This window comes from Bos mutus, chromosome 14, assembly GCF_027580195.1.
Source record: "Bos mutus isolate GX-2022 chromosome 14, NWIPB_WYAK_1.1, whole genome shotgun sequence".
NCBI lineage: Eukaryota > Metazoa > Chordata > Mammalia > Artiodactyla > Bovidae > Bos > Bos mutus.
Window position 1 is genome coordinate 30,322,322 of NC_091630.1, and position 19,523 is coordinate 30,341,844.

Consider the following 19,523-nt stretch of genomic DNA (forward strand, 5'->3'; position numbering starts at 1 on the left):
AAAATAGTGCCTTCAAATAAAAGTCCAAAATCATAAGTTATGTGTGTGGTGCTCTCATTTACAACCATTGCTTTGCAATCTAACTGCTTTTCAGGTAGGCTGTGCTAGATAGCCTACATAAGGCTGAAGGATATTACACATGTGTGCTCATCAGTCGCTAAGTCATGTCTAACTCTTTGCAACCCTGTGGACCGTAGCCTGCCAGGCTCCTTTGTCCATGGGATTTTCCAGGCAAGGATACCGGAGTGGGTTGCCATCTCCTCCTCAGGAGATCTTCCCGATCAGTGATTGAACCCATATCTCCGACAATGGCAGGCAGATTCTTTATCACTGAGCCACATGGGAAGCCCTGAAAGATATCAGGGGTTACTTTAGTGGAATTTAGTGACTATTATTAGCAAACTGGGAAATGCTTTTTCATACAATAATGCACTCTTTGTTAAAAACACTTAATTTTCTTATGATATTGTTTTATGCTTATGTAATTCTTCTATATTGAATATTTATATATATATATATATATTTTATTTTAATTTAAAAGTTGGCTACAATCTGAGTCATCTGGGAGGTGGAGAAGGGGTGAATTCTTCTTATAAGAACACTGATCTTTGATTTAGGGGGAAAAATCTTAATCTGCATGTTTAGAAAGAAAGGCAAAAATTCATCCCCATCATCCCACCCATCGCCAAGTTGGGAGCTCAGAGAAACAAACACACTTAAATTGCTCTGCTTAAGTTAACAGATATTTTGAGATTTACCCTGCTATATAGTGGAGGGAGCAACTAGGGAGTGAGGGAAATGAGGGGTGAAGATCCTGATGGGGAAAATACTAGATAGACATGGAGAAGGGTCTAGGCTAAGGGGAGGAAACTAGAGAGAGAGAGATGCAATCATTCCCACGATGGAATTTACCAGGAAAATTTTAGAACAGTGAGGGTTTATTTAATGTTAAATTATTCTGGATTGTCCAATAATCCTATTTGGTTATCCCTTGTACTAAAGTTTTCTTTCTTTTTATTGTGTGAATGAAGGCAAGTGATCCAAATAAAGACCAGAGTAAGGAGTTTAAAGGACAGCAGCTTCAGTATCTCAAAAGTGAGATGACTCTGAGAGCAGGGATTCAGAGTCATAAGTGAACAAAAGCATCTCCAGGAAAGCTCTGAGGATGTAAAAAGGGCCTAGACTTCCCTTTGTATCTGAGATGGTGCTCAACTCTTCATTAGATATTGAAAGATGATGATTAGTGAGAATTATTAATATATGGGTGAAAATATTATGAACTATGAAAATATAAGATGTTTCAATCACCTTAGCATCATAACTCCTGATATAAAATAATGTTCAGTCCAAAACAGGAAATACTAAAATCATGTGTTTAAACCTATAATATACGCAATTTTTAAAAGTGTGAGATCAATTATGACAGAGTGACAACTATGCTAATATTTCAGGTGTGATGCTCTAAATTTAACAAATTAAAAATACATTATAAGTCTCTGTCATATTGGCATAAATTTTTTTAAAAATTATTTAATGATATGATCAATAATATGTTATATGGTATACTCCAAACCAAGTAAAATTTTGTGTAATAAAGTAAAGTTGGTTAATTTGGATCACACATTCATGGGGCACTGTTATTTCACAATGATTTGATTCTGAATAAATAAGGTGCTTTTCAAGCTTTTTAAAAATTACTATGGCAAGAAGCTATGTCAACTACTGAACAAATGACATGGTTTTAATATCATAACAAAAACTCTTCATGTTATTCTAAATGAAATCACTTTTTAATATGTAAGTCATTATTATGGGCTGAATTCTGACCCCTAAAACTTAAATGTTGAAATCCTAACCCCTTAATACCTCTGACTGTGAATGTATTTGGAGAAAGGTCCTTTAATTAGGTAATTAAGGTAAAATGAGATTATATGGGGGACCTTCCCTGGTGGCTCAGATGGTGAAGAATCTGCCTTCAATGCAGAAGACGGGGGTTTGATCCCTGGGTGGGGAAGATCCCCTGGAGACCCACTCCAGTATTCTTTCCTGGAGAAGTCCATGGACACAGAAGCCTGCCAGGCTACAGTCCATGTGGCCGCAAAGAGTCAGACATGACTGAGTGACTAGACTAACTGAAATATGACTTCTGTCTTTATAAAAAGAAATGATTAGGAAACAGATACACACAGATGGAAGACCACATGGAGACACAGGAAGGCATACACAGGCATCTATTAGCTAAAGACTAAAGCCTTACAGGACAACCCTGTTGACACCTTTATCTCAGACTTCTAGCCTTTAGAACTATGAGGAAAGACATTTCTGTTACTTAAGCCACTTAATCTGTTATATTTTGTTATGGCAGCCCAAGGAAATTAATACAGTCATAATAAAATTGTGTAGGTCATAGTAAGGGAGAGTGACCTCATATGAAATGTTTAGTATTGTACATCTTTCAAAATAGAATGTTTTCCTCTCAAATTTTTACACTAGCCTGAATAGGTTAATTTTAATGAAGGTACTCTTTAATTAGGAAAAGATCATGCTATATTTGTAAAATTCACTCGTCAGAGCACAATTCTGACAAATATATATATTTACTATAAGGCTTACAGGGGTTCCTTCTCTTTCCTTTTTTTTTTTTTTTTTTTGGTAAATAAAAGGTTGGAAGATGAGAGGGGTGAAAATATAAATGAAAAATTAAATAGATACTTCTATTTGGATTTGGGAATAGTGATTGAATCACAGACATGAAGATTCATTGTTTAAAACTTTTAATAGACAATATTATAATCTTATAGGATATAAATTATTCAATCAATAATACTAATTATCCTGGGTGGGAGTGGACACTTTACTGACAAATCATTAATTCACATGGATTTGACACAGCCATTTTTCTGAAGGCCCTGTAAGTGTAGGTATATGGGTAATGTATGTAAGCAGATGCCTCAGGCTACAATATGGTAACAATTCAAATGTATTTACAGCATCTTTACCTTTGACAATCTAGCAGAACAGAATCCACAGGCCCTTCAAAATATAGGGCAACTAAACATTAAGTTAAAGGTTATAGATTCATATCTCAGTGGTGTGTGTGTGTGTATTATATATATGAATAAAAAATCCATCTTATATATCTCATTAGTACTGATAGAGCATTAAGCAAATGGGAAATTAACTTCAGGACAGACTGAAGGCTAAAAGGGGAAAACATTCTGAAACACTAAAGGCACAGCAACTGACTAGTGCAGCAAAATTAATCATGAATTTGGTAAGTAAAAGAGAATGTCAACTATTCTTTTAGATAATCTGTTTTTTAAAGTAGAAAAGTATTTTTAGAAACCTTTCAAATGTAATTTTGATAGAGTGTCCTGGTTCAGCTTCAATCACCCATTCACAATTCAGAGAGTCTTTATAGTATCCGGGCCATCCTGGTGACAGAATCAATCCACTGGGAGCTGAAAAATGGCCACCACATGGAGCTGAAAAATAAAATCAGAGAACAGGTAAAAGCAGAATTTTAGAGAATAAGCTGCAGAAAATATTTTTAGCATTAATTATATTTTTAAAAATTAATCTGTGTATGTATACTGGAGAAGAAAATGGCAACCCACTCCAGTATTCTTGCCTAGAGAATCCTGTGGATGGAGAAGCCTGGAGGGCTGATGTCCATAGGGTCACACAGAGGCAGACACAACTGAAGCGACTTAGTGTGCATGCGTGTATGTATATAATATATGCTATTTTAAAATGTTTTGAAAGTAAAACATCTAGTCATTCTATCATTGAATGATTATTATCCCTAAAAAAACACAAAAACAAAAACAACAAACTTTACTTGTTGAAATAAGGTTTAGTTACACACTCAGCATGTCAGATGAACTCAAATCTCCCAATTATATCCCTTAAATATGCTCTTGTGTCTCCACCATTTTCCCCATTTTCAAATCTTGGAAAAAAACATGTTGTTGGTTTTAGTTTCTCTCTTTCATTTTCTGATTTATGTATCAAATACTGTTAATTCACACAGAAAACTAGCCAATCTGATCACATGGACCACAGCCTTGTCTAACTCAATGAAACTAAGCCCTGCCATGTGGAGCCAAGACGGGAGGGTCATGGTGGAGATGTCAGTAGAATGTGGTCCACTGGAGAAGTGAATGGCAAACCACTTCAGTATTCTTGCCTTGAGAACCCCATGAACAGTATGAAAAGTCAAAATGATAGGATACTGAAAGAGGAACTCCCCAGGTCGGTAGGTGCCCAATATGCTACTGGAGATCAGTGGAGAAATAACTCCAGAAAGAATGAAGGGATGGAGCCAAAGCAGAAACAATAACCAGCTGTGGATGTGACTGGTGATAGAAGCAAGGTCTGATGCTGTAAAGAGCAATATTGCATAGGAACCTGGAATGTTAGGTCCATGAATCAAGGCAAATTGGAAGTGGTCAAACAGGAGATGGCAAGAGTGAACATCAACATTCCAGGAATAAACAAACTAAAATGGACTAGAATGGGTGAATTTAACTCAGATGACCATTATATCTACTACTGTGGGCAGGAATCCCTTAGAAGAAATGGAGTAGCCATCATGGTCAACCAAAGAGTCCAAAATGCAGTACTTGCATGCAATTTCAAAAACGACAGAATGATGTCTGTTCATTTCCAAGGCAAACCATTCAATATCATGGTAATCCAAGCCTATGCCCCAACCAGTAACACTGAAAAAGCTGAAGTTGAATGGTTCTATGAAGACCTACAAGACCTTTTAGAACTAACACCCAAAAAAGATGTCCTTTTCATTATAGGGGACTGGAATGCAAAAGTAGGAAGTCAAGAAACACCTGGAGTAAGGCAAATTTGGCCTTGGAGTACGGAATGAAGCAGGGCAAAGGCTAATAGAGTTTTGCCAATAGTATGCACTGGTCACAGCAAACACCCTCTTCCAACAACACAAGAGAAGACTCTACACATGGACATCACCAGATGATTTCGGTCAACACCGAAATCAGATTATATTGATATATTATAACATAATATAATCAATATAATATATTGATTATATTCTTTACAGCCAAAGATGGAGAAGCTCTATATAATCATTAAAATCAAGACCAGGAGCTGACTGTGGCTCAGATCATGAATTCCTTATTGCCAAATTTCTTCAGAAATTGAAGAAAGTGGGGAAAACCACTAGACCATTCAGGTATGAACTAAATAAAATCCCTAATAATTATACAGTGGAAGTGGGAAATAGATTTAAGGGACTAGATCTGATAGACTGCCTGATGAATTATGGAATGAGGTTCATGACACTGTACAGGAGACATGGATCAAGACCATCCCTACAGAAAAGAAATGCAAAGAAGCAAAATGGCTATCTGAGGAGGCCTTACAAATAGCTGTGAAAAGAAGAGAAGCAAAAAGCAAAGGAGAAAAGGAAAGATATAAGTATCTGAATGCAGAGATTCAAAGAATACCAAGGAGAGATAAGAAAGCCTTCCTCAGTGATCAATGGAAAGAAATAGAGGGAAACAACAGAATGGGAAAGACTAGAGATTTCTTCAAGAAAATTAGAGATACCAAGGGAATATTTCATGCAAAGATAGGCTCGATAAAGGACAAAAATGGTATGGACCTAACAGAAGCAGAGGATATTAAGAAGAGGTGGCAAGAATACACAGAAAACTGTACAAAAAACAGCTTCATGACCCAGATAATCACCATGGTGTGATCACTAACCTAGAGCCAGACATCCTGGAATGTGAAGTCAAGTGGGCCTTAGGAAGCATCACTACAAACAAAGCTAGTGGAGGTGATGGAATTCCAAAGCCAAAGTGAAGTGGTTCAGTCCTGTCCGACTCTTTGCGACCCCATGGACTGTAGCCTACCAGGCTCCTCTATCCATGGGATTTTCCAGGCAATAGTACTGGAGTGGATTGCCATTTCCTTCTCCAGATAGAATTCCAGTTGAGCTAATTCAAATCCTGAAAGATGATGCTGTGAAAGTGCTGCACTCAATATGCCAGCAAATTTGGAAAACTCAGCAGTGGCCACAGGACTGGAAAAGGTCAGTTTTCATTCCAATCCCAAAGAAAGGCAATGCCAAAGAATGCTCAAACTACTGCACAATTGCACCCATCTCACACGCTAGTAAAGTAATGCTCAAAATTCGCCAAGCCAGGCTTCAGCAATACATGAACCGTGAACTTCCAGGTGTGCAAGCTGGTTTTAGAAAAGGCAGAGGAACCAGAGACCAAATTGCCAACATCCTCTGGGTCATCGAAAAAGCAAGAGAGTTCCAGAAAAACACCTATTTCTGCTTTATTGACTATGCCAAAGCCTTTGTGTGGATCACAGTAAACAGTGGAAAATTCTGAAAGAGATGGGAATACCAGACCACCTGACTTGCCTCTTGAGAAATCTGTATGCAGGTCAGAAAGCAACAGTTAGAACTGGACATGGAACAATAGACTGGTTCCAAATAGGAAAAGGAGTACATCAAGGCTGTATATTGTCACCCTTTATTTAACTTATATGCTGAGTACATCATCAGAAATGCTGGGCTGGAGGAAGCACAAGTAGAATCAAGATTGCTCAGAGAAATATCAATAACCTCAGATATGCAGATGACACCACCCTTATGGCAGAAAGTGTAGAGGAACTAAAAAGCCTCTTGTGAAGGTGAAAGAGGAGAGTGAAAAAGTTGGCTTAAAACTCAACATTCAGAAAATGAAGATCATGGCATCTGGTCCCATCACTTCATGGGAAATAGATAGGGGAACAGTGGAAACAGTGTCAGACTTTATTCTTTTGGGCTCCAAAATCACTGCAGATGGTGAGTGCAGCCATGAAATTAAAAGATGCTTATTCCTTGGAAGGAAAGTTATGACCAACCTAGATAGCATATTCAAAAGCAGATACATTACTTTGCCAACAAAGGTCCGTCTAGTCAAGGCTGTGGTTTTTCCAGTGGTCATGTATGGATATGAGAGTTGGACTGTGAAGAAAGCTGAGCACCGAAGAATTGATGCTTTTGAACCGTGGTGTTGGAGAAGACTCTTGAGAGTCTCTTGGACTGCAAGGAGATCCAACCAGTCCATTCTGAAGGACATCAGTCCTGGGTGTTCTTTGAAAGGAATGATGCTAAAGCTGAAACTCCAGCACTTTGGCCACCTCATGTGAAGAGTTCACTCAGAAAAGACTCTGATGCTGAGAGGGATTGGGGGCAGGAGGAAAAGAGTATGACAGAGGATGAGATGGCTGGATGGCATCACTGACTCGATGGACGTGAGTCTGAGTGAACTCTGAGAGTTGGTGATGGACAGGGAGGCCTGGCATGCTGCGATTCATGGGGTCTCAAAGAGTCAGACACGACTGAACGACTGAACTGAACTGAACTGAGCATAAAAATGCTGGTTTCTTTCTTATATCAGTTTTGTAGGTAAGAATTAATTCATCAAACATATGACTTGATGAGAAACACAGACCTACGTAGTGAAAAGGGAAAATTCAAATTCCAAGTTAGTAACTACTTCCATGATAGATGTACTGGATTAATTTTCTAAGAAAGACATTTGTGTAAGCATATCTATTCTCCTTAAAATAAGTTTAGTGAAGACAGAAATGAATGGTTAGGGGGATAAAACAAAGTAACTCAATTTTAATGTAAATCTGAGATTCTAACCACACAATTTTAAGTGCTTCCCTGATATTAATTTATTTATTATTTCTGTATTTATTTATTCTGAACAAACATTTAGCTTTTGCTATATATAAGATACTATGCTAGGTGGTACAATTTTTAAAAATTTTTTGACATTATATTTCATTTCATGAAACACAAAGTTTATACAAGGAAGACATTCATAGCTAACATGTAGAATAAATGCATGTTTGAGCTAGATAGGCTAGAAATGTGGGGAAAAGACAGGTAAAATCTCAAGGGCATTAGAAAAGAGTTCTTGTAGGATATTTTGTCAGAGGTGAGTTCTATTAAGAAAGGAAAAAAATGAATAGAATATGAGGGTTATGGAGGGAAGACAGAAAGTCCAGAGAAAGGAAGTGAGAAATACTGAAAACAAGCAGAACCCTGGAGGGCCTTCTCAGGTACATGTATCCCATTTCTTGTTTTTAGAAAATACAAACAAAACAAACAAACAAACAAACAAAAGCTTCAGCCTCTAGACCTTCCCTGAGTTCCAAAGAGCAGATTTAAAATTTATTGTTCAGGGAAGTTAGGGGATGCAGAAACAGTATATCTTTTAGAGTTCCTCTACAAGAACTAAAGTCCTTCGTAGGAGGAGGACAGTAACTTCAGGCTGAACACAAGATTCCTGAAAGACCACTCTGTTACCTCACCACCAACCAATCAGAAGAAAGTCACTGACCCTACATCCCTCACTCCAAATTCTATATCTAGAAACCCTTCTCTGGGACTTCTCTGGCGGCACAATGAATAAGAATATGCCTGCCAATGCAGGGTCCACGGGTTCAATCCCTGGTCCTAGAAGATTCCACATGCTTCATGCAGAGCAACTAAACCCATGTGCCACAACCACGTGTGCCTAGAGCCTGTGTTCCACAACAAGAGAAGCTACCGCAATGAGAAGAAGCCCTTGTACCACAACAAACAGTATCCCCCACTTTCTACAACTAGAGAAAACCCATGAAAAGCAACAAAACTCAGAACAGCCAAAAAATAATTAATTAAAAATAGAACAAAAAAACAACAACAAAAAACTCTTCTCTGAAAACCACCAGGAAGCTGAGGTCTTCTGAGCATGAGCTAACCATTCTCCTTGCTTGGCCCAAGCAGTAAACCTTTCTCTGTTCCAAACTGCAATATTTTGGCTTATTTAGCATCCCTGTGCATAGGGCACATGAAATTAGGGTCAATACTTCTATGTGAGGAAGTCTAGTAGGTCTTTGTTTCTGTAGCTTATAGTTAGTGAGGAAAAGACCTTTTGGTTTCATGTGGTGGTTACTGCTTTTGAAGACTTTCAAAGCTTTTTAGACATCTACAGGTGTCATTTTGTTGTTGCTGTTTAGTCTCTAAGTTGTGTCAGTCTGCCAGGCTCCTCTGTTTATGGGATTTCCCAGGTGAGAATACTGGAGTGGGTTGCCATTGCCTTCTCCAGGGGTTCTTCCTGATGCAGGGATGGAACCCATGCCTCCTGCACTGGCAGGCAGATTATTTACAGTTGAGCCACCAAGGAAGCCCAGACATCCAGACATGAATTTATATTAAAAACGTATTAAAATGCAGATTTAGTAATTACAACGTAGGAACCAGAAATCTGCATTGTTAACAAAACCCTCACTCTATTCTAATCCCTCAGGTCATTTTACAACTCTTGGCTCACAGACCATGGTGACAAAATTTAAGAGAATATGGCTAATCTGTAGCTCCAATATTCTCCTGGATAAACAGTTTCCTGGCATAAAAAGGTAATTTCCATCTATTTGAAATGAGAAATACACATTACTGCCTCTAATCCCCCTCCCCACTTTAAACAATGAAAGCAAAGCATAAACGATAAAGTAGACAAAATTCATTTATCCTGTTTCATTTTCTAAGGCCTGAAGAAAGTCTGTTATAAATAATTCTTGCTGGAGTACTGACTCATTTCTGTGTTGCTTTAAGTAGAATGGGCAAATTCAAGATACCCAGTATGCTTTAAGATATAAAAGAGTCAGAAATGTTTCAGACTGTATTCAGATAAAAGTCTTTTGAAGAAAAATGCTACAGAATCTTGGTGTTCTTTCATTTTAGAAATGACAGGTGCTCAGAAGGGGATTAAGGACCTGAAGAAGAATTAGGTTTTGATCTCAGGGATTATAAACAAGGAGGGTTCCATTTCCTTCCTTTTTTTTTTTTTTTTTTAAACTTTCTTCATAGTGCATTGTTGATTCAGTGGACATAAGTTTGACCAAACTCCAGGAAATAGTGAAGGACAGGGAAGCCTGACATGCTGCAGTTCATGGGGTCTCAAAGAGCTGGCCATGACTGAATGACTGAACAAGAACAACAACAACAAATAAACCACCTGTTCTATCTAACCTCAGCATACTGGATGATGCTTCAAGGAAAATTATGGGAAACAGTTGCATCTCTTATATTCTTGAGAAAGCCAGAAATATAGATATTAAAGTGCCAGGAATGCAGAGAAGCAATCCTAGTTCTGAACCTCTTTTCATTTCTATAACAACTCCTACTCTTCTCTTGCATAGCTCTATAGAAATTAGGTGCAAACTCCTAAAGATTGCTATTAAATTAGTTTTCCCAATGGTAGTCCTCTAGGAATTTAATAGTACCTTAATATGTAACTAAAAGAGGAGTCTATTGTTAGATATGAATAGACAAACATGTGTGAATATACATTCTTTCTATGAGAACCACAAATATATTCTGGTTTATGCATCAGATTGTTACTCTAATTGCTCCCTCAAATTAACTACCTCCAGAGAGTGAAATGTCTGTGAAAGAGAAGGATTTCCTTTCTTTTGAGGCTAACTGAGACTCAAGAAAAAAATCCCTTATTCTCAAAGGGTAAGTTTGCAGATGCCACCCTTATGGCAGAAAGTGAAGAGGAACTAAAAAGCCTCTTGGTGAAAGGGGAAGAGAAAAGTGAAAAAGTTGGCTTAAAGCTCAACATTCAGAAAATGAAGATCATGGCATCTGGTCCCATCACTTCATGGGAAATAGATGGAGAAAGAGTGGAAACAGTGTCAGACTTTATTTTTTGGGGCTCCAAAATCACAGCAGATGGTGACTGAAGCCATGACATTAAAAGATGCTTACTCCTTGGAAGGAAAGTTATGACCGACCTAGATAGCATATTCAAAAGCAGAGACATTACTTTGCCAACAAAGGTCCGTCTAGTCAAGGCTGTGGTTTTTCCAGTGGTCATGTATGGATGTGAGAGTTGGACTGTGAAGAAAGCTGAGCGCTGAAGAATTGATGCTTTTGAACTGTGGTGTTGGAGAAGACTCTTGAAAGTCCTTGGACTGCAAGGAGAAATTCTTGCAGTCCATTCTAAAGGAGATCAGTCTTGGGTGTTCTTTGGAAGGAATGATGCTGAAGCTGAAACTCCAGTACTTTGGCCACCTCATGAGAAGAGTTGACTCATTGGAAAAGACTCTAATGCTAGGAGGGATTAGGGGCAGGAAGAGAAGGGGATGACAGAGGATGAGATGGTTGGATGGCATCACCGACTCAATGGACATGGGTTTGGGTAAACTCCGGGAGTTGGTGATGGACAAGGAGGCCTGGTGTGCTGCAATTCATGGGGTCGCAGAGTCGGACACGACTGAGTGACTGAACTGAACTGAAGTTCATTGGCAAGCAGGTCCAGTCTTGCTGTCAAACAGTTTTCCCAGGGACTCTAGTCCCATCCTATTCACTCAAGGAATTCTCTCAGACATCCCATTATGGGTAGGAAGCCATAGTTTTTCAGAGAGTTCTCCACTGAGAACAAGGAAGTTCTTGCTTGAGTAAGCATTTTATGGAGTATTATGAAAGTCGTGGAAGACAAACAGAAATTTCTTCCTTTCTTTCTTTCATCCTTAATTATAGCCTTCAAACATGCACTGATAAATCTTACTTTCCTTAAAGAAATGCTGGGTGCAGCCTCTAAAATTCTCATCACTTTCAATATTGAAAACACTTAGTCCAAATTAATTTAAAATTCTTACTTCCTCCACCCACCCACCCAAGGTGCATCTGCGATTACGTTGGAGGATGGAGGGGAGGATGCTGATAATGCACCAGCAGTTGGTGATTCATTCCTTCCTTCATTTCAGCAGCTGGAAAAGAGAAGATGCTCTCCATTCCTATGAGGATCTAAAGGAAAATCTGAAAAACCTTTGACTCTAACAGTTTAATTAGATACATAGACATTAATGGATAGATAGATATCTCAATCTCTCTTACTTTTCTTTTGTTGCTTATATAAATTGGTAGTGGGATAGCTGAGTTATGATTAAGAGAAATAAGTCAGAACCCACTTAATAAACCACAAAGGAGGTATCTGAACCTCAGTTTTTATGGAGGGGGATATTTAAAAATCTTTTTCCTTAGTGGGTATGGTATAGGTTGCCAATCCCAAAGTAACAGGAAATTTTGCCTGAAAACATTATTAGTCATACATTTTGCTTCTACTGTTTTTCTTCTCAGGGAGGCCAAAATGATAATAATATTAGAAATTATGATGAGTCTTCACAAGGAAGTGACAACTTTTCTTTCAGTTAGTCTTAACTCAGCATCCTTAATTAAATCAAATGCTTTGAGCCAATAGCATTCATCTGACTCTTCCAATGTATTTTATTAAATGTAATCCACTTTATCTCTAATGTAGTTAAATGAATGTATTACATCCTAATTATATTCAAGAACATGGCCACGTAATCCAGAAGGCCAATATTCCATTTCCGTTTTTATTGAAGGGATTGCTTTATATCAAAATGGGTGTTGCTATCTACAGTCAAGCAGGGCATGGGGGACAAACAGCCAGGTAAAAAGAGGGAGAGAAGCAGATAGTATATATGTATCAGTCCTAGAGGAGAAATAACTATGAAGAAACTAATAGGTGGGCACAGGTAAGCTGAATAACAAATGATTTCTACAGAACTGAATAGGAGCAAGGGCAGAAGCAGTGAGACTAGTCAGAAGGCTGTTGCAGTAATCTAGGTCACAGACGATGGTTGCTCGAACCAGTGTCAGCAGTTAAGGAAGTAACAAGCAGATGGGTTTTGAAAATAAGTATTCAAAGTAGAGCTAACATATTTTTCTGATCGATTGTGTATGGTTATGACAGAAAGAAAGGAGTCAAGAATTACTCCTAAGAGTTTTTGCTAGAATTAGTGGAAGAATGGATGTCCTATTAATGATGATGGTGAAAGTCTGTGACAGTACCAGATTTGGAATGACCAGAGAATCTGATTAGTTTTGGACAGGTTAAGTTTGAGATGCCTATTAAACATCTAAGCAGAGATATTCAGGAGGAAGTTGAATAGACAACTCCAGACTTCAGACAGAGAAATAGGCTGGAGATGGAAATTTGAGAGCCTTCAACACATAGATGTTATTCAAGGCTGGAGACTGGATGGAAATTATGAATGGAGTGAGTGGAAATAGACAGAAGAAAATATTCAAGACCAAGCTCTAGGACACAAACAGAGATCACAGACATGAGGAGAAACCAAGAAGAGAGACTAAAATGATCTTGAGTAGCATACTTATTAAAATGAAACATAATAAGGTATATAATTTTGAGATTAGTCAACTTTTTCATGAACAGTTAAATGATTTTATAGTTTTAAACTATCAAGTAACATTTGATTTTAAAATGTAAATAACATGTGTTTCAGATTTTAGAAAAATTATGAATACATTTTAATAGAAATCTTGTTTTTGGTTTGCAAAGAAATCCTTCTCATTCTTCAGTCTGAATGAGTACAGTTCAGTAGCATTTTTAAAATGACATTCATCAATGAATAATAAATCCTCATACTCAAGAAAAGTTTCCTTCCATGACTACAACAGAGATAGAAGACAATTTATGTCCACCTGTCTTACAGAAAAACTCTAGATGACTTAGTGCTCACTGTTTGACACCTAGGAAGAGAACTTTCTCATTTGATTCTTTGATTCTTAATCTCAAGGCATGGTATCTCTTTCAAGGCTTTTGGAATTAATTGGCTGGTTTATTACTAGCAAATATAGAAGCAGGTAGTTATAAAGTAGAAATGCAAGTTAGAGAGTAGTTTGAAAAGACAGGTCAAAAACTTGATTTCTTTTTTTTAAACCAATGCATAATTTCTTATAATGAAGTGGAAAATTGTATTTAACAAGTTTCTATGGAGACACAATTTTAATTAAAAACCATTAGAATGGGATGAACTAGTCTTTCTTGGGGGCAGAGTACATTGGAGTTAATAGGTAGGTCTTGGCTAACCTTAGGGTTAAGTATTGAGGAAAAGGGCTAAAAATATGTGAGCAAGAGCATGGGGCTGAGAAAAGGAAAATTGGAAGAAAAAGAAGAACAGCTTAATGATGAGAGAAATGTATGTGTAGTCATCAGAGGAAAAAAATGATAATAACAAAGATGGTGTTGATTTTTATATGTAACAACTACCTTGGAAGGGAGATGGGAGAAAATATAGCTTAGAAAAATATTTAGGATGCTTTCTAGTTACTGTATTGTTTAAAACCTTTGCATCCCAGCTCAAAGAAAATCAAGATAAAAATTCTATCTTACTTACTGCTTCTTGAATCTGGTTCAGTTCTTAAGTCGGCCTGAATCAAATTAAGCCACACAATTGAGCCACAATAGCAGCTATGATGGTGTAGTCAGTTACCTAGAACCAGACATTCTGGAGTGTGAAGTCAAGCAGGCCTGAAGAAACGTTACTCAAACAAAGCTAGTGGAGGTGATGGAATTCAGGCTGAGCTATTTCAAATCCTAAAAGATGCTTTTAAAGCACATATACCAGCAAATTTGGAAAACTCAGCAGTGGCTCAGGACTGGAAAATGTCAGTTTTCATTTCAATACCAAAGAAGAGGAATTTCAAAGAATGTTCAAACTGCCTCACATTGCACTCATTTCACATGCTAGAGATCAGTCCTGGGTGTTCTTTAGAAGGACTGATGCTAAAGCTGAAACTCCAATACTTTGGCTACCTCATGCAAAGAGTTCACTCATTGGAAAAGACTCTGATGCTGGGAGGGTTTGGGGGCAGGAGGAGAAGGGGACGACAGAGGATGAGATGGCTGGATGGTATCACCAACTCAATGGACGTGAGTTTGAGTGAACTCCGGGAGTTGGTGATGGACAGGGAGGCCTGGCGTGCTGCAATTCATGGGGTCACAGAGTCGGACACAACTGAGCAACTGAACTGAACTGAACTGAACTGAAGGTAATGCTCAAAATCCTTCAAGTTAGGCTTCAAGAGTAGGTGAACCAAGAACTTCCATATATACAAACTAGATTTAGAAAAGGCAGAGGAACCAGAGATCAAATTGCTAATATCCAATGGATCATAGAAAAGCAAGAGAATTTCAGAAAAACATCTACTTCTTCTTCACTGCCTACACTAAAGAATTTGACTGTGTGGATCATGACAAACTGGAAAATTTTTCAAGAGGTGGGAATACTAGACCATCTTACCTGCCTCTGGAGAAGCCCATATGCAGGTCAAGAAGCAACAGTTAGAACCAGACATGAAACAGACTGGTTCAAAATTGGGAAAGGAGTATGACAAGGCTGCATATTGTCACCCTGCTTATTTAACTTACAGGCAGAGCACATCATGGGAAATGCCAGGCTAGATGAATCACAAGCTGGAATCAAGATTGCAAGGAGAAATATCAACAACTTCAGATATGCAGATGATACCACTCTAATGGCAGACAGTAAAGAGGAACTAAAGAGTCTCCTGATAAAGGTCAAAGAGGAGAGTGAAAAGGCTGGTTTAAAACTCAACATTCAAAAATTAAGATCATGGCATCTGGTCCCCTCACTGCATGGCAAACAGATGGGGAAAAAATGGAAACTGACGGTTTTTATTTTCTTGGGCTCCAAGATCACTGCAGACAGTGACTGCAGCCTGAAATTAAAAGACATTTGCTCCTTGGAAGAAAAGCTATGACAAGTCTAGACAGTGTATTAAAAAGCAGAGACATCACTTTGCTGACAAAAGTGCATCTACTCAAAGCAATCGTTTTTCCAGTAGTCATGTACTGATGTGAGAGTTGGACCATAAAGGTCTGAGTGCTGAAGAATTAATGCTTTTGAACTGTGGTGCTAGAGAAAACTTTTGAGAGTCCCTTGAACAGCAAGGAGATCAAACCAGTCAATCTTAAAGGAAATCAACTCTGAATATTTATTGGAAGGACTAATGCTGAAGCTGAAGTTCCAATACTTTGGCCATCTGATGCAAAGAGCTGACTCACTGGAAAAGACCCTGATGCTGGGAAAGATTGAGGGCATGAGAAGGTAGTGACAGAGGATGAAATGGTTGGATGGCATCATACTCAATGGACATAAGTTTGAGCAAGCTCCCGGAGATGCTGAAGGACAGTGAAGTCTGGTGTGCTGCCGTCCATGAGGTTGCAAAGAGCTGGACATGACTCAGTAATGGAACATCACCAATTGATGCATCTATGGCAAACTATTTATAATCTGTCATCTCCACGCCCAGGTCTCCAATTTGGAGGATAATTGAGGGGTATAGTTAATGTCTGTGTATACAAACAATGAATTTCCAAGCCTTCACAGTTACAATGCTATGAATGCATTTTCTGAAAATTAGGTAGTGAAGGACAGGAAACCCTGGCAGGCTGCAGTCCACGGGCTGCAAAAAGTCAGACATGACTGAATAACACCGACAACAAGAAGCAGCTAAATTATTAGAAAAATTGCAGTGCCAGATGGCAAAGAAGAATCAAACATAAGCAGAATGTCAGTGCAAAGTCAAAAGGACAGTGTAGACTGAGGTTGAAATTCCCCCTCTGGGGGAAAATGCACAATTCAGGATAGGATGTTCTAGCTCGACTCTAGGTGCCAGAGGATTGGACCTGAAAAAATTCACTGATTTACACAAATTCACAAAAATGAGGAACTCAGAAAGCATTTTCTTAAAATAACTATCTGGAACATTGTTCATAGGTAAGAACACCCAGTTTCCTGGGACATTTGTGTGTCTTCTCAAAAGTGAGGGGAGGTTGATATGTGACTTCTAACCTGTTCCGCCAGCCTGACATACTCCCCAAAGGACTGGTTGCTGCTGTTGAATTTCCAATTAAAGTGCCTTAGTAACCATTAGTTCAAGCCATTTCTCTCTTGGAAAATGCTCTTTCAAATGTGCATGAAGACTGTATGTGCTAATGGGAACATCATTGTTGGCTGTTAATTATATTCTTGCATTCTTGTTTATTATTGTTGTTAAACAGAGAAATGTTTATTAGTAAACATATCTCTATAAAAAGTGAGAAATAATACCTCTTCCTTAAAAGGATAGACTGTTTTATTCAGCCCACCTAATTTATTTCTGTTATTGTGTTGCTTTTGTAAGCACTGAGGTTATGACATAGAGCATTTGGTGCTATTAGTGAACTCAGATCCATCAAAACCTCCACCTAATGGCACTTAGCTTCAGCTCACTAGAGGGCATAAATATCAAGATGAATTTGAATTGAGTGCAAGTGTTGGAACAATATGTTCTGGATATGCAGTAAACTCATAGAAATATTTAAAACAAGACATAGCAAGGAAAAGGGACAAATGATACGGGCATCAGGAACACTTTTTAAAGAATATTTCTCTGTAGAAAATCATGAAAATCCCTGTGTCAACCCATTACAGGAGACCTATCATAACCATTCATCATGGCTCTAGGATGTATCTTTGAAGGAGACTCCATGCAGAGACTGGCCCTAGATAAAGCCAGTTTTATTCAGGTTATTGCCTAGGTGTGAGTGAAAGAGTCATTGATTGTTACTAAATTGAGTTAGGCAGACAGTTTGTGAAATTCAAAGTGAATAATTCCAATGCTAATTATAAAAATTAATGTGTTCTGTTTTCCATCAGCAAAACTGAACTATCACAAGGTTTTATAAAGCATCTAATCCTTCTTCCTCATGAAGAAATTTGATCATTCCATTCTAGAGAAAAAAGTTCAAAATTTAAAAAAGATAGCCTAAATCTATCCCTAGCTAATGCATCAGGGTTGAACTTTAGGTCAATGAATAAAATGTATAACCCAATTCTGTTAACAATTACATTTAAGCTATCTGAAATAAATCTTAGTTCAGCTATGGGATCATAGAACTGCAATATATTATGATTTAATTTCTCCCTTTTGGTTTGAACAATCCTTATTCAAGGCCTGTGGGAGATAAAAAGTTTCTTTTCTTCTTAAAGATGTTCCACAGTTTTAGGATTGAAGACTGGTTGACATGGGTGGATCATTAATTTGCCAATAATGCCTAAATTTCTATACAATTGTGATAGAGAGGAGTTGGGTGGAGAGAACAATCTTTAAGTGAATTGAAGCCCTGGGTTTTCTTATCAAAACATTTTATAGTGACCTCCTTTGCTCTACAAATTCTGATGAAAACAAATTATTTTCAATTTTCTAATTTTAACACATAGAAATCCATTGTTATTGTTGAGTCGCTAAATTGTGTCTGTTTAGTGACCACATGGACTGCTGGCCACCAGCTCTACTGTCCATGGGATTTCCTGGGTAAAAATACTGGAGTGGGTTGCCATTTCCTTCCCTACAGGATCTTCCCAACCCAGGGATTGAACCCATATCTCCTGCATTGGCAGGATGAGTTCTTTACCACTGAGCAACCAGGGAAGCCCATAGAAATCCATACACATTAGCAAATTTAACAATGTATTTGATTTTGTAGTTCTTTGTGTTTAGAAAATTAATTGAAATAGAAGGTTATTTCTATTAATTACAATACGTAAACATGTACATATTTAATCTACATAAAATATTTAAGACAATGATAATTGAAAAAATAGCTAAAATATTAAGCATATATTGGAAACTGTGAGAGTCCCAGAGGATAAACTATAATAAATAATAAGCAAAACTTTTTTTGTCAAAATAAAAAAGGCTAAAGAACAAAGACTATAGGCAGAGAAGGCTCTCAGACATATTTCTTTGTGTGAGTTGGAGTCGCTGTGTGGCCACTTAGGGAATGGAGGAGGAAGAGTTGTATTTAAAAAAAAAAATATATATATATATAAAAAAAAAAAACCAGAAAGAAAAAGAATGAACTTAGAAAAAAAAAAAAAAAGCTTTCCTCAGCTAATCTCAGGCTTTTTTTTTGTTAGTACCTAAATAGAATTCTGGAAAAACTAAAGGAAATCTTTAGAAACCTTAATTAGAGTCTTAGAAATGAAACCCACCAGAGTTAGCTACAAAGGAACTGACAGTAGTCTGTTTTATCCAGTGGAAACTGGCTCAAAACAGCCTGGGATATGGCAAGTAATCTGGCAAGTGCCAGGGTAAGACTGCTTCCAGCCCACTACCATTCTGCCCTCCCTGGCTCCAGTCTTTTTTTTTTTTTTTTTAAAAAAATCACATGCTCCGATCCTGAACCCTCCTCCCTCCCAACCTCCCCATACCATCCCCCTGGGCCTTCCCAGCGCACCAGCCCCAAGCATCCAGCATCGTGCACCGAACCTGGACTGGCATCTCGTTTCATACATGACACTTCACATGTTTCAATGACATTCTCCCAAATCTTCCCACCCTCTCCCACAGAGTCCATAAGACTGTTCTATACATCAGTGTCTCTTTTGCTGTCTCGTACACAGGGTTATCGTTACCATCTTTCTAAATTCCATATACATGCGTTAGTATACTGTATTTATGTTTTTCCTTCTGGCTTACTTCACTCTGTATAATAGTCTCCAGTTTCATCCACCTCATTAGAACTGATTCAAATGTATTCTTTTTAATGGCTGAGTAATACTCCATTGTGTATATGTACCAC

At 37.9% G+C, this 19,523-nt stretch overlaps 1 protein-coding gene across 3 annotated transcripts in view; it reads right to left on the bottom strand.

Moving 5' to 3' along the window:
- Positions 1-19,523, bottom strand: part of CSMD3 (CUB and Sushi multiple domains 3) — a 1,469,470-nt gene that overhangs the window by 497,311 nt on the left and 952,636 nt on the right. For all 3 annotated transcript variants that reach the window (XM_070382828.1, XM_005887888.2, XM_005887887.2), the window contains one exon: positions 3,347-3,485. In XM_070382828.1, coding sequence (XP_070238929.1) covers positions 3,347-3,485 — 139 coding nt within the window. The remainder of the gene's footprint in view (positions 1-3,346; positions 3,486-19,523) is intronic.